The 16,161-nt window shown below is 48.9% G+C and overlaps 1 protein-coding gene across 1 annotated transcript in view; it reads left to right on the top strand.

Moving 5' to 3' along the window:
• LOC137538785 (neural-cadherin-like) overlaps positions 1–16,161 on the top strand; it is a 242,347-nt gene that overhangs the window by 61,053 nt on the left and 165,133 nt on the right. Inside the window, exons 2-5 of the mRNA XM_068261105.1 lie at positions 664–861; positions 4,092–4,317; positions 8,962–9,166; positions 13,432–13,543. Coding sequence (XP_068117206.1) covers positions 664–861; positions 4,092–4,317; positions 8,962–9,166; positions 13,432–13,543 — 741 coding nt within the window. The remainder of the gene's footprint in view (positions 1–663; positions 862–4,091; positions 4,318–8,961; positions 9,167–13,431; positions 13,544–16,161) is intronic.

Raw genomic sequence — 16,161 nt, forward strand, 5'->3', positions numbered from 1 at the left:
GGACACTCAGACGGTCATACCATCAATCTGTATGACGTATGATTCTCAGACGGCCATACCATCAATCTGTATGACGTATGATACCATCAATCTGTAGGACACTCAGACGGTCATACCATCAATCTGTATGACATATGATGCTCAGATGGCCATACCATCAACCTGTATGACGTATGACGCTCAGACATCCATACCGTCAATCTGTATGACGCTCAGACGGCTATCCCATCAATCTGTATGATGCTCAGACGGCCATACCATAAATCTGTATGACGTATGACGCTAAGATGGCGATACCATCAATCTGTATGACGTATGACGCTTAGACGGCCATACCATAAATCTGTATGACGCTCAGACGGCCATACCATCAATCTGTATGACGTATGATGCTCAGACGGCCATACCATCAATCTGTATGACGTATGATGCTCCAGGTGGCCCAAACTTTTTGTCCAAACTCCGCCTCCTTGATTTTGCTGCCTGATTCACATGGTTTCGGTGGCTTCATTGTAGGTCCGCCCCTGACTGTTGCAGCATAAGTTAGTGTGAGCACGCCAGAAAAGTTTTCATGCTCTTTCTTGGGGAACCAGAAAAGTTTTCATGCTCTCTCTTGGAGAACCTAACAGCTTTTAATTCATGTGTTTTTTTATTTTTAAATAGGCAAAAGCTGGCATCTCATTCACCTGCAGCTTACCATAACCGATGTGAACGATGAGTCTCCACACTGGACAATGGAGCCATTCCCGTATTTGGCAGTAGTGTCCCCTCTGGCTTCCGCAGGATCTTACGTCTACAAGTTACATGCCGCCGATAAAGACGAGGGCCAGAATGGAGAGGTGGAGTACTTCCTTACAGAAGGTAATCAGCTTACCATTGCATATTACCTGTACCAATACCAGGGTCAGGACTCACAGCAAATAGCGGACCATCAGTAGACATGCCTGGACATAATCTGTACACAGGCCAGGGTCAGGACAGGAAGTGAAGGTCAGTTGACCAGTAGGGTGGAAAAGGTCAGGACAGGTAGTGGAGATCAGCTGACCAGTAGGTAGGCTAGAGTTAGGTCAGGTAGTGAACACTCACCATGGAAAGACCTTGTTTGAGCTCCTTACAACAGGTAGATGTTTTAGGTCAATCCGCATACTCAAAAACAAAAACAGCCTTTTCCCATCTGACATAAACTTGTTAAAGGGTTGGGTCACACTTGTTTAAGAAACATATCCGTGGCTCCATTTTTTGGCCCAGACCAAAACCCGGGCCACGGATACCAATGTTTAAAATAGCAGCACATCACACACTTCAAAAACCGGATCCGTGGGATCCGTTTTAAAAAAAACTGAACTGAGAGTCCGGATGTGCAGGTTTTTCAAGGACCCCGGATACACAGAGGGTTAAAGTCAAGGCAATGCAAAAACAAATCTCCCTCTACACAGGCAACTTTAGAAATAGAAACAGATACGTTTTCAATGTCCCAGCCCTGTCCGTGGGGGGGGGGGGGGGCAAGGGCGAGCTGGAGGGGAAGCAGCCAGGAAGGGGGGAAGTATGCACAGCAGTGGGGAGGGGGGGGGTCGGACCCCCCCCCCCCACCCTCACCTGGGTCCCCCCTTCCATGCTCCCCTTACAGGTAGTTTTGTTAAAAACAAGCCAGCAGGGAACTCACTCACTTCCTTGTTCCACCGCTCTCCGCGTCATTTCCTGCAATGCCCCCCTCTGTACTTCATTGGGCGGCATTGCAGGAAGTCACACGGTGAGCGGTGGAACAAGGAAGTGAGTGAGTTTCCCGCTCTCCGCGTCATTTCCTGCAATGCCCCCCTCTGTACTTCATTGGGCGGCATTGCAGGAAGTCACACGGTGAGCGGTGGAACAAGGAAGTGAGTGAGTTTCCCGCTCGCCGCTTGCTACTGGCTTGATTTTAAGGAAACTAGCTGGAGGGGCAGCACAGAAGGGGCGACCCAGGTGAGGGAGGGGGGCCGACCCCCTTCCCCACTGCTGTCCCCGCTGCCCCCCTTCCTGGCTGCTACCCCCTCCAGCATGGTGGCCCCCTCCCCACCCATGGCTATAGGACACTGACACATTTTCAATCTGGTTTTTGATCAGTTTGCGTTCCGGTTTTTGAAAACCGGAGGCCGTAACGCGGATTGCATTCTGCAACTGCATCTAGTGTGGACCGAGCCTAACTCTGAATCTTCTCTGAAATAATTAACACTGTATACAAATTGTTTTAATATTTGTAATACCTGGCATACTTGTATAATTTTTCTATTTCTACCTTTTGTTACTATCACTGTGTTCCGTATATGCACCGTGGGGTTGCCAGGAAAAGTAATTATGTTGTATTACAGTAGTAAAAATGTTTCTGTACCATTGTGTTACACAATGACAATAAAGTGCTTGAATCTTGAATATTCAGCAGTAGGCAGTGCAGGGTCAGGACAAGTAGTGAACATTAACCACTTAAGGACCAGACGAATTATGGCTGATCTGTGCTGTGTGGGCTCTCCAGCCCACAGCACAGATCAGCAGGCAGCCAGGACGACCAGACTTCCCCCCCCCCTTTTTTCCCCAATAGGGGGATGTCCTGCTGGGGGGGTCTGATCGCCGCCGGCTATATTTGTGTTGCGGGGGGGGCTCCTCAAAGCCCCCCTCCGCAGTGTTTTCCGCCCTTCTTAGCTTTCCCTCCCTCCCCTCCTTTACCTGGGCGGCGCAGGACGGAGATCCGTCCTGCGCTGGAACTGACAAGCTTCAGCCTATCATATACCGCGATCCCCGGCCAATCAGAGGCCGGGGATCGCCGATCTCCTTTACGGCGCTGCTGCGCAGCAGTGCCCTATGATGTAAACAGCGGGGATTTCTTCCCCGCGTGTTTACATTTCACCTGCGAGCCGTGATCGGCGGCTCTCAGACTGTTCACGGAGAGACCCTCCGTAATCTGGCATGGAAAGGCCGCTCGAACGAGCGGCCGTCTCCATGCTATACCACTAATAACCTGCCGATGTCTATCGGCGTTAGGCGGTCATTATTGCTTAAAAGCCATGCCGGGGTCCAGACAGATAATTAACATCAGTTGATCACTAGGCAGGCCAAGGTTAGCATAGGTAGTAAACAGCAGATTACCAGTAGGCAGGCAGTGGTCAGGACAGGTAGTGAGTATCAATTGACCAGTAGAAAGGCTGGGGTCTGGAAATGTAGTAAACATCAGTTGACCAGTAGATGGACTGGGGTCTGGAAACGCAGTAAACATCAGTTGACCAGTAGATGGGCTGGGGTCTGGAAACGTAGTAAACATCAGTTGACCAGTAGATGGGCTGGGGTCTGGAAACTTAGTAAACATCAGTTGACCAGTAGATGGGCTGGGGTCTGGAAACGTAGTAAACATCAGTTGACCAGTAGATGGGCTGGGGTCTGGAAACGTAGTAAACATCAGTTGACCAATAGGCAGACAGCGGTCAGTACAGGTAGAGAACATTAAATAACCTGTAGACCTGTAAACCTGTAGTCAAACTCCGGCCCACAGGCCTAATCTGGCCCTCAGAGCCATTAAATTTGTCCCTCAGGTGGTTTTGCCACTCTGCATTATGTTTGGCCCACTCTAGACAACCAGGGAAGCTATATTGGAGGTGAAGCCCTAGAACAGCAGGAAAGCCATTTGGGGGAGGTAGGGGAAAGCACTACACACTAGGGAACTGTATAGGGGAGTCAGGAGGGTCACCAGGGAACTGTATAGGGGAGGGTGGGGGCCTTTAGACACCAGGGAACTGTATAGGGGTTGGAGGGGGGCCATTAGACACCAGGGAACTGTACAGGGGAGGGTGGGGCCTCTAGACCCCAGGGACTGTACAGGGGAGGGTGGGGCCTCTAGACCCCAGGGAACTGTACAGGGGAGGGTGGGGCCTCTAGACCCCAGGGAACTGTATAATGGTTGGAGGGGACACATTAGACACCAGGGAACTTTATAAGGGAGAAAAGTGGCCAGTAGACATTGAAGTTGGCCAGTTACTAGGTTCCAGTGTCTAATTTCGGCCCACTTTGTATTTGAGGTTGCCACCCCTGCTGTAGACTGTATAACAGTTCTCTCACTGCTCATCCAGGTGGAGGAGAGAGGTTTGTGGTTGACAGAAGCTCTGGTTGGATACAGACCACGGGGCGGAGCCTGGAGGAGGGAACAGAATATGCCCTGGTGGTGGAGGCTGCAGACAAGTTTGGAAAGAAAAGTCCTCCGATCACTGTGTCGGTGCTAGCCGGGATCCGACCTCCTCAGTTTAAGAACACGTCTTATTCTGTCCACGTTCCGGAGGACACGCCTGCAGGACAAGTGTAAGTGAAAACGAGCATTTTTGCCACTGAAAGCACTGCATCATAGCATGAGTTTAAACAGACTTTCTGATGCTCTTTTTCATGCCCTCAATGAAAAGCAGATTCTGCCAAGACAATATTATGCTTAAAGGGAACTTAAAGTGAAAAGGATATGGTGGCTGCCATATTTATTTCCTTTAACTTACGTGGGGCTTCTACCAGCCCTCTGCAGCCACCCTGTGCCCGTGCCATCACTGAGCGATCCTCCAGTCCCCCACAGCGCCCCTCTTTTAGCCCAGTAACTCGGCAAGTCGACGGCCACTGTGCATGCACTGCAGTGGCCACCTACGTCCTCGATCACTCTCCCAGGATCATTCTGCGCATGCGCAGTAGAGATTTCCCCATACTGCACATACACAGAGTGCTCCCATGCAAGGGAGCATGATCAGGAGGCGCCCGGACCAGGGACTTGCATACAGAAGAAAAAGGGGCACTGCAGGGGATTGGGACGCCTCAGTGATGGCGTGGGCACAGGACGACTGCAGGGGGCTGGTAAAAACCCCAGGTAAGTTAAACTTGTTTTTTTTTCCTTTCGATTTAGGTTCACTTTAAGCACTTTAAGAGGGGGGGGGGGGTGTCTAATAGCAATCAGTGTGTGATGGTTGGGGTGGGAGGGTGGAGGGGCGCACTTTGGTGTCTCAGTCTTGGGTGCTGGAGTACCGCGTCCCCGCTCTGCCCATCAGGGATCGGCAGGGCCGGCCTAGACTTTTTGCCGCCTGATGCAAAATCACAAAAAAATTGCCGCCCCCCCTCCAGCCGTGTGTGTGGGGGGGCCGCCGAGCTGGAGGGGTAGCGGGCAGAAAGGGGGTGTTGGGCCTAGCGGTGGGGAGGGGGGGTCGGACCCCCCCCCCTCACCTGGGTCCCCCGATCTGCGCTGCTCCTCCAGCGTTAAGTACCAGCGTGCATATGATTAAGAGGCGACGGGCAGGGGAATCACTCACCTCTTCCGCGTTCCATCGTGCGCTCCACTGACGTCACTTCCTCCAAGGCCGTCCACTTACAATACAGTGGGCAGCGTTGCCGGAAGTGACGTCAGTGGAGCACACGATGGAACGCGGAAGAGGTGAGCGATTCCCCCGCCTGTTGCCTCTTAATCATATGCACGCTGGCACTTTTTTTTTTTTTTATCTCTTGACAATCAGCAAGCTTTCATAGCTCGTAGCCCGGCAAAGAATATCAGCTTCATCACCATGCTCTTAAGCCAGGGCTAAGTTTTGCATCATAGTCAATATCATATTTTTTAAACAAATTAAATTGAAGCACACTCTACAAGAGAGAAAAAAAGAAAGAGCTAAGAAAAAAAGAAAAGAAGAGAAAAGAAAAAAAAAAAAAAAGAAAAAAAAAAAAAAAAAGAAATATACTATTCCGTTACGATACAAAAGTCATCAATATCATAATATTAACAGCAGAGCCAGATAGTTACGAAGGTTTCCTATACTCCACAACTCTCCATCACCAATACCGAAAAAGACCTATGGGCACGCGCGCCTGCCGGGTCCCTGCGAGAGACCCCCCGCCAGGACACCCACGCAGCGGACCGAAAACCATCGGACAACGCCGCCTGGACGCCCAGACTACGGGCCGCCCGCGGAGGCCCGGCCCCCACATCCCTCACGTACCAAATTGCCCACCAAAAGACCATATACTCCGCCTATACCCATGAGAAGAGGGACTACCCTCATTGCATCAGTAGTCACAACCCACTAACAATATAATGATGTTTCCATAGCAGAGCTTCATATCCCATATAGTCTCAACGAGTGTTCCAAAGGATCAAAAACCGTATCATCTACCACATTATCTTCAATTCTCAAATAAAACAATACCTTTTCTTTCCATTCTTGTATACTTAATGTCAGTGGGCTTTTCCATCTTTCTGCTATCAGTTTACGTGCAATTAAGAGGGCAAAGTTAACTATTTTACTCTTGGGCGATGTATCTCCCTTGGTATTTGACTCCAAAGTATCTCCAAAAAGAGCAATTAATATATCATTACTATTCCTAGCCATATCAAAATGGCTATGAAGAAAATCAAGTACCTTCAACCAAAATAATCTAATTGTCGGGCAATAGGCCAATGCTGGTACTTCACGCTGGAGGAGGAGCGCAGATCGGGGGACCCAGGCGAGGGAGGGGGGGGTCCGACCCCACTCCCCACCGCTAGACCCAATACCCCCTTTCTGCCAGCTACCCCTCCAGCTTGGCGGGAGGCCCCCAGCATCCAAGGACAAGCGGGTGCCGCCCCCCCAGATCTGTCGCCTGAGGCAAATGTTTCACCTCGCCTCATGAGCAGGCCGGCCCTGGGGATCGGGATCCGATCACCGCCTAGGGCAATACCATTGGCCAGCCTGTACAGGCACGTGTCAGCTATGTAGCTGACAATGCGTTTTGTTGCTATGTGAGTGTGTGAGTGTGTGTGTGTGTGTGTGGGGGGGGGGACAGAGCAGCACATGTGTATAGGCTGGTGAGGGAGCGGCACAGACAATGCCATCAGCCATCGTAGGGTGAGTTGATCCACCAGGCAGATCGCTCGCGGGTTGGAGGATGCGGCCACTGTACACACAGTGGGCTGCCTAAGCCAGGTGAGTGTACAAACCTTTCTCGTTTCCACCATAGCGAATCCGCATGCGGCGCCGACATGCGGATTCGCTTGGTACATTGAAGTGGCCGGGGCTGTTTCCATATGTGCGGCGTGCGGGAGCGATTTGGCGGCGGGCCAAATCTGCACGACGGGACCCACAGAATTCGCCTGCGTCGGGAATCCATGCGAATCACCGCTAATGTATTTAATAGGAAAAACGCATGCGTTTTTTACATGCGTTTTTACCCGCGATTCGCGTGCGATTTCGCACCTTTTTCAATGTTATTTTGCCCTGGCAGAGTTATGGTTAATTTCGCATGGCACCCTGCCATGCGAAATCGCACGCGAAATCGCGGGTAAAAATGCATGCGGAAACGCATCCGCATGCGTTTTACAAGCGTCGGGATGCCGGCGAAATCGCGTTGCAACAGTGGAAACGGGCAGAGGACCAGCAGGACAGCCAGCCAGGCAACTGCCCTCTCACTATTTTCCTTGAAGCAGTAATACAAATAGTTAGTTTTTCTGACACATTTGGAAAAGCCAGTCAGTTAGCTGCATGGGCTAAAGTACTTAAAGAGGAACTCCAGGGAAAATAATGTAATAAAAAAGTGCTTCATTTTTACAATAATTATGTATAAATGATTTAGTCAGTGTTTGCCCATTATGACATGGTGACATTTTTACTGTTGGCAGGTGATGTAGCTGCTGCATACTTTTTTGGCAGTTGTAAACAGCTGTAAACAGCTATTTCCCACAATGCAGCAAGGTTCCCAGACAGGAAACTGCCAGGAGTACGTACTCAAGAGTTTCTTGTGGGAGGGGTTTCACCACAATATCAGTCATACAGCACCCCCTGATGGTCTGTTTGTGAAAAGGAATAGATTTATCGTGTAAAAGGCTACTGATTGGGATAAAGTTCAATTATTGGTCGGAGTTACTCCTTAACATTTCTACAGCACACTGCTAAACACTTTATGATCCATCCGCGCGGCACTTGCGTTTTGAAAAAAAAAAACACTGCCATTGACCTGCGTTAGAATCACGGCAAATTTTGAAAAATCCAGGCAAAAACCGATGACCGTGATTTTTCGAAATGAAAGTCAAGGGGAGTGCTTTCTTCAAAACGCAAACGCAGTGCAGATTGATTGCAAAGTGCTCAGCAGTGTGTCTCAGCGTGTTTTGTGAACGTAGATATAGTGGTGGCTGGATAGTGTAATGGCTCTGCCTCGGACGTAGGAGATCTGGGTTTAAATCTCGTCTCTTCCTGTTCAGTAAGCAGGCACCTATTCAGTAAGGAGTTCTTTGGGCAAGACTCCCTAACACTGCTACTGGCTACTGAGTGCGCGCTAGTGGCTGCCTGGCAGGCGTGTTGAGTCCGACAGGAGAAAAGCGCTATACAAAAAAAAAAAGGATTATATATAGTTACTTGTGGTTAATACGTTGTAAAACAAAGCTTTCATTTAAAGGGAATATTCGAGCAGGGAAAAAAAAGACATTTACTTACCCGGGGATTCCTCCAGCCCCTTGAGGCCGACATGTCCCATGCAGCAGCTCTGCTCCCAGCCTCTGGCCCAGAGTCCCCGCCGGTGCAGAGGCTGACCTCGTAAGGTCGGCCTCTACTGTGCCTGTGCGAGCAAGGGAAGATCTAAGGGTGAGCATTATACTAAAGGGAAAACTAAGAGTGGTGAGCATAATAAAGGGAGCACTGTAATAGAAGGCACTATGAAGAGGTAAACACTATACAGAGAAAAGTTCTAGAATGTATGCATGCAACAGCATTCATGCTTGGACTGTATGTATGCTAAATGGCCAATAGGTGGCACTGTACATTTTGTTAATTTGCATGCCCAGTGTTATGTGCTCTTGAGCCACTCTACTCTATTGTAGTTTTATTTTCTTTTTCCACTGTGTGAGATGTCAGATTGCTGTGTTGCTATGCTGTTATCCCATGGTGAGGTGCAGGTAAAGTCTTTCTCACTAGTTGCTGCAGAGTTGACATTTTCACTCATATGTCCTTGTTGCAGGCTGGTGACGGTGTCAGCGATGTCCCACCAGAACAGGACGCTGAGCTATAGCTTGCTTTCAAATCCAAACTACTTATTCAGCATTCACCGACTGAAGGGGGAGATATTGATGACCAAGAACGTGGACTATGAGACAGAGCCCCACCAGTTCCTGATACTCGTGGTGGCCAGGGAAGACCCCCAGCTACTGTCCAGCACTGTCCAGGTACCCAAAACACTGTTTCTTGGCCTGTTTTCTCTGCCTCCCTCCCATGAGGAGTTGTAACACCACTGCAGCAATAGACTACTGCTATGTAACCTACAGGTAATGGGGATGAGTGATGTCACTGGTGCCAGCCAAGTACCCATTTTAATCTGATCACATGATCACTTTTCTTGTGTTCTTAATTCAAATAATGCCATGCAGGATTCGGTCTGGTGTGTGCAGCCAGTAAGCAAACCCTGCATCTGTATAAGGCTGGGAATTGGGTGGGGTTATCAGGCTGCTGCATACTGTTACAACACGGGTCTCTGGGTGGAGTTGCAAAACTAATTTTAGCCGTGTGACATACACATGCTGTAGAGCTGCACAACACAACTGGGCACTGGCTAGATTATAAAGTATGTGGATTATTTAGGTAAAACAACCCCTGGATATGAGCTGTGTGTGTGTGTCTGTTTGGGGGATGATGCCAAGCTTTAAAGTGTACCTGAGACATTGCACTTAATGGGATTTATACTTGCCTGGGGCTTTCTCCAGCCCCCTGTAGTCCTTGGGCTCCCTCGGTGTCCGTTTGGTCCCATCCATTCCACCGCTGTCACTAGTGATGGGTCGTTCGCAAACGAGCCGGCTCTAAGAGTCGGCTCTTTGCTGCGAACGACAAGAGCCGGTGCTCAGTTTAAAAAGAGCCGATGCCTGTGAGTCACTCACCAGTGCGCTCTGCTCTGTAATAAAGGGCGCTGAGGCATGCCGGGAGATGTAGTCCTTCTCCTGTAGCTTGTAGGGGTGTATGGGGCGGAGCAGAGCAGCAGCAGGAGGGATTGCCCCACTCAGAGAAGCAGCCTGGAGTTGTCATGGAGACGGGGCGGGGCTTTTCTTCCGTATCTGAGTGGCTTCTAATGATATTAAATGAAGAGCCGTTTGAGAGCCATACAAGCCGGTTATTTAATGGGAGCCGAGCCAAAAGAGCCAATCCTCTTAAAAGAGCCGGAATTCCCATCACTAGCTGTCACTCCAGCTACAGTCCCAGACTGGGGAATTGTGAGACTACTGTGCCTCCTTGGTTGCAAGATTTAACTAACTGTGCAAGCCATGGGAGCGTGACCAAGGAGGCATGGGCATTGACCATCGGGGCTTACAGCACAACAGAGCCCATGGCTTGCAGGGTGCTGGAGGCAGTCCCAGGTAAGTATAAATCCTTTTGATTGCAATGTCCCAGGTAACAGTTTAAAGAGGAACTCCAGTGAAAATAATGTAATAAAAAATTGCTTCATTTTTACAATAATTATGGATAAATGATTTAGTCAGTGTTTGCCCATTGTAAAATCTTTTAAATCCCTGATTTACATTCTGACATTTATTACATTGTGACATTTTTACTGCTGGCAAGTGATGTAGCTGCTGTATGCTGTTTTGGCAGTTGTAAACAGCTGTAAACAGCTATTTCCCACAAGGCAACGAGGTTCACAGACAGGAAACTGCCAGGAGTACCACGGTACTCCGAGCTTGTGGAAGGTGTTTCACCACAATATCAGTCATACAGCGCCCCCTGATGGTCTGTTGGTGAAAATAGATTTTTCATGTAAAAGGGAATATCAGCTACTGATTGGGATTAAGTTCTATTCTTGGTCGGAGTTTCTCTTTAAGCTGGCAATATAAACCTAACATATCATGATAAAACACATTTCTAAGAGGGAAGAAATTAAACCTGTACAAGCCAACAGCTTCTGATCAGCCAGCAGTTCAAAGGTTTTCATTGGTTAAATCTAGTTCTCAGTGTAGACTTGACTTTGCGGATCACCGGAGTGACCATGAGTTCAGTTTTAGTTAGTTATTAATATTTTGTACTGCACATACATGAGATGTTTATCTCATTATGTCACATGTTGCCTCTGGCAGTGGCGTAGCAATAGGGGTTGCAGAGGTTGCAACCGCATCAGGGCCCTTGGGCCAGAGGGGCCCTGTAGGGGCCTCCCCCAACCTCAGTATTAATTAGCTCCTTATTGGTCCTGTGCTGGTAATAATCGCTAAGGCCTTGTTCACATCATAAATCGCAATTGCTGACGCCAGCGTTTTGAGATTTTGTGCGCAATTTTTGTTAGCGCCTCCTGGCGCTTACCTGCACGGTAGCAAATTTTTTAAAGCGCTTTTCGAAGCCCTTATGCAGAGTGATTGGATTTTTCACTTCCTGACATTAGTCAGGAAGTGAACTTTTTGACCCGGAAAATAATAAATACAATGGGCCTGATTCACAAAGCGGTTAAAACCAAGTTATCACGCCTAAAAGACTTTAGGCGTGATAACCTTTGCACCGCTGAGTTAGCACCGCTTTGTGCTGATTATCGCGCGCAAAGTCCAATTCCACGCGCAGCGCCCATAGGGTTTAATGGGCGCATCGCATGCACCGCGCGCATCGCGCTGTGCGATTGCGCGCGGGAATTTCGCGCGAGTTTCTTCTTATCACGCCTAAACTGAGTTTAGGCGTGATAAAGGGCTTTTCACTGGCGTGCAAACAATTTGCACCGCTTTGTGAATCAGGCCCAATGTATTTATTCTTAAAAGCGCCCAGGAAATCACTATTCAAAGCGCTTTTTGAAGCGCTTTGCGGTTTCCCTATACTTTCCATTGTGCCAAAACGCTCAGAAAATGGCACAGGCAGCGCTTTGGTGAGCGGCTCGGAACCGAACCGCTCAGATGTGAACACTCTTATAGGGAATCATTGCACAATCGCTTTTAGGGCGATTTTTGAAAATCGCCAGCGTTTAAAAAAACCCGAAAGCGCCCTGGGTGTCAACGAGCCCTAACAAACTGTCCTCCATCCCCTTCATGCACCTCTCACACTGTGGCTGTCCTTGGCAGATTTTGGTGCGCCATATCAATTATGTATAGAGTGCTTGGGGTGCCCAATGTGAAACCTGTACCGGGGTCCAGAGCTCCTTAGCTACACTAGCCTTTGGTACACTTTAATCTACTCACAGGAAGCCAGACAGGAGCTATGGATAGGGAAGGGTGCAGGCAAGCTCAGCCACACAGTGAGTTTCTAACCACAGGAAACTAGGCAGGAGCTATGGATAGGGAAGGGTGCAGGCAAGCTCAGCCACACAGTGAGTTTCTACCCACAGTAGGCCAGGCAGGAGCTATGGACAGGGGCACAGCTGCAGGCAAGCTCAGCCACACAATGAGTTTTGTGATCTGAGAAAAGCTTGAAAAATGGGGAAGAAACCGAGAGACCATTATGGTGCAGTATGTTAATATGGAGAGATCTGTTGTGAATAAATGAGATGATTATACTCACAAGGGTGGGTCGCCACAAAGGCAACCACTGGACAGGCCGGCGGGGAGAATTGTAACCTGAACCCGCTCAGGTTTAAAAAGTCGCTCTCTGTAGATAGGAGAAAATGGGGATACACCCCTCCACCAAGGGTGGACTAGATCACATTGAAATACGATAACAGAGGCGCCAAGCAGAATAAAATTTGTTAAAATTGTTAAAAAGGGGGAAGTGGGTGGACTCACCTCCCTTCTGAAAAAAAGGCCGGACAATGGACAGGTTACTTACAGTCTAAAGTAACATTTATTAGTAACTCCAAAAGTGCAACGCGTTTCACGGGTAACAGTCCCGCTTCTTCAGGCAAACGGGTTTTGGAGGGTGCAAAATCAGGTCATGAACCAGGTAGAGCGCCTCTGTCTCTATCTGGTTCATGACCCGATTTTGCACCCTCCAAAAATCGTTTGCCTGAAGAAGCGGGACAATTACCCGTGAAACGCGTTGCACTTTTGGAGTTACTAATAAATGTTACTTTAGACTGTAAGTAACCTGTCCATTGTCTGGCCCTTTTTTTCAGAAGGGAGGCGAGTCCACCCACTTCCCCCTTTTTAACAACTTAAACTAATTTTATTCTGCTTGGCGCCTTTGTTATCGTATTTCAATGTAATCTGAGAAAAGTTCACTTTGAGAGATAACACTTCTAAATACACAAATTCACACAATCCCTGTGTACACTTTCCTTCGTTCGGTCTTGGATTTTCAGTTTTTCAAGCGTCAGTGCCACCCCCAGCCCACAATGCCCAGGCCTGGCAGCCTCTGGCACGTACACGCATGGCGAGAGAAGCTTTATGACCCTATCACAGCCCTGACGTGTGAGCAGACGCTTTATTGCTGTGTTTGCCAGAGCCAGCTGCTCCCTGAATCATTTTTATATCAAGATATTAGTGTCCGTTTTATGGCGCTCCGCTGGAACTCTTCCGTGTTTAATGGAAATGTCTTGCAGGTTGTGGTGGTGATTACGGATGTGAATGATTGCGCCCCGGAATTTCAGCAGACCATCTACAGCCGAGAAGGCGTCCCTGAGTCCGCGCCGCAGACAAGCGCCCTGCTGCAAGGTTAGTAACGGCTGCCTGGCTTAACGAGGAATTGTAAACTTTCTTTTAAAAACGAGATGCTGGAGAAATAACTTTTGGTTACAGACGGCATCTCTGGAGACTCAAAAAATAGAAACTCTGCAGGAATTTAGAAGCCTGGAGTCCGTGTACACTTATCAAGCACTTTAATAGGTAGACCTGCTTGTTTGTGCATTTATATAACCAACCAATCAGGAGGCAGCATTAATTGTATAAAAAACATGTAGGTTCAGGTCAGGAGCTTCAGTTTGTGTTGACCGTGAGCAGCAGAATGGGAAAAATGAATGATACTGACTGTGGCATGATTATTGGTGTCCAGTGGACTGCTTTTAAAGCGGGATTGTCAGCCATAGAATCAAATTTCACTTACCCATTGCTCTGTGTTTATTATGCAGTCGGCAACCTGACCCTGCATTGCAAGGATTCCAATATAATCATAAATGTTTCTGCTGTCATAAATCTTATCCCAGTCAGCCTGGCAGTATTTGGGACATTGCTGAGGAGAGGGAAGCTTGTTATCTCTCCTCCCACATTACTGCTCCTCACTGATTGGCTGAGGGCAGTTCAGTGTGAAGCTGCTGAAATACGATCTATGCTGTGCTCACATGTGTTTACAAAGCAAGCTAGATATGATAGCAGCAGCCTCAGCACTCACTGGGGGGCCAGGCAGGGTCAGTTGTAGACTTTTTACTGCCTGAGGCAAACTTGCGAGGATGCGCCCCATGATTTAGAATGATCGTTCAGCACCCAACAATTTGCACCACATGTTATAGCTGCGGTGAGCCCCCCCCAAAATCACCCACTGTATAGGTAGGTAGTCAGGTATAGGTGCCCCCAGTATAGGTTAGTCAGGTACAGTTACCCCCAGTATAGGTTAGCCAGGTACAGTTGCCCCAGAATAGTTTAGCCAGGTACAGTTGCCCCCAGTATAGGTTAGTCAGGTACAGTTTCCCCCAGTATAGGTTAGCGAGATACAGTTGCCCCCAGTATAGGTTAGCCAGGTACAGTTGCCCCCAGTATAGGTTAGCCAGGTACAGTTGCCCCCAGTATAGGTTAGCCAGGTACAGTTGCCCCCAGTATAGGTTAGCCAGGTACAGTTGCCCCCAGTATAGGATAGCCAGGTACAGTTGCCCCCAGTATAGGTTAGTCAGGTACAGTTGCCCCAGAATAGTTTAGCTAGGTACAGTTGCCACCAGTATAGGTTAGCCAGGTACAGTTTCCCCAGTATAGGTTAGCCAGGTACAGTTGCCCCCAGTATAGGTTAGCCAGGTACAGTTGCCCCCAGTATAGGTTAGCCAGGTACAGTTGCCCCAGTATAGGTTAGCCAGGTACAGTTGCCCCCAGTATAGGTTAGCCAGGTACAGTTGCCCCCAGTATTGGTAGCTAGGTACAGTTGCCCCCAGTATAGGTTAGCCAGGTACAGTTGTCCCCATAATAGGTTAGCCAGGTACAGTTGCCCCCAGTATTGGTAGCTAGGTACAGTTGCCCCAGTATAGGTTGGCCAAGTACAGTTGCCCCCAGTATAGGTTAGTCAGGTACAGTTGCCCCCAGTATAGGTTAGCCAGGTACAGTTGCCCCCAGTATAGGTTAGCCAGGTACAGTTGCCCCCACTATAGGTTAGCCAGGTACAGTTTACCCCAGTATAGGTTAGCCAGGTACAGTTGCCCCAGAATAGTTTAGCCAGGTACAGTTGCCACCAGTATAGGTTAGTCAGGTACAGTTTCCCCCAGTATAGGTTAGCGAGATACAGTTGCCCCCAGTATAGGTTAGCCAGGTACAGTTGCCCCCAGTATAGGTTAGCCAGGTACAGTTGCCCCCAGTATAGGTTAGCCAGGTACAGTTGCCCCCAGTATAGGTTAGCGAGATACAGTTGCCCCCAGTATAGGTTAGCCAGGTACAGTTGCCCCCAGTATAGGTTAGCCAGGTACAGTTGCCCCCAGTATAGGTTAGTCAGGTACAGTTGCCCCAGAATAGTTTAGCTAGGTACAGTTTCCCCCAGTATAGGTTAGCCAGGTACAGTTGCCCCCAGTATAGGTTAGCCAGGTACAGTTGCCCCAGTATAGGTTAGCCAGGTACAGTTGCCCCCAGTATAGGTTAGCCAGGTACAGTTGCCACCAGTATTGGTAGCTAGGTACAGTTGCCCCCAGTATAGGTTAGCCAGGTACAGTTGTCCCCAGAATAGGTTAGCCAGGTACAGTTGCCCCCAGTATTGGTAGCTAGGTACAGTTGCCCCAGTATAGGTTGGCCAAGTACAGTTGCCCCCAGTATAGGTTAGTCAGGTACAGTTGCCCCCGGTATAGGTTAGCCAGGTACAGTTGCCCCCAGTATAGGTTAGCCAGGTACAGTTGACCCCAGTATAGGTTAGCCAGGTACAGTTGCCCCCAGTATAGGTTAGCCAGGTACAGTTGCCCCCACTATAGGTTAGCCAGGTACAGTTTCCCCCAGTATAGGTTAGCCAGGTACAGTTGCCCCAGAATAGTTTAGCCAGGTACAGTTGCCACCAGTATAGGTTAGTCAGGTACAGTTTCCCCCAGTATAGGTTAGCGAGATACAGTTGCCCCCAGTATAGGTTAGCCAGGTACAGTTGCCCCCAGTATAGG

The sequence above is a fragment of the Hyperolius riggenbachi genome, chromosome 11 (assembly GCF_040937935.1).
Source record: "Hyperolius riggenbachi isolate aHypRig1 chromosome 11, aHypRig1.pri, whole genome shotgun sequence".
Lineage (NCBI taxonomy): Eukaryota > Metazoa > Chordata > Amphibia > Anura > Hyperoliidae > Hyperolius > Hyperolius riggenbachi.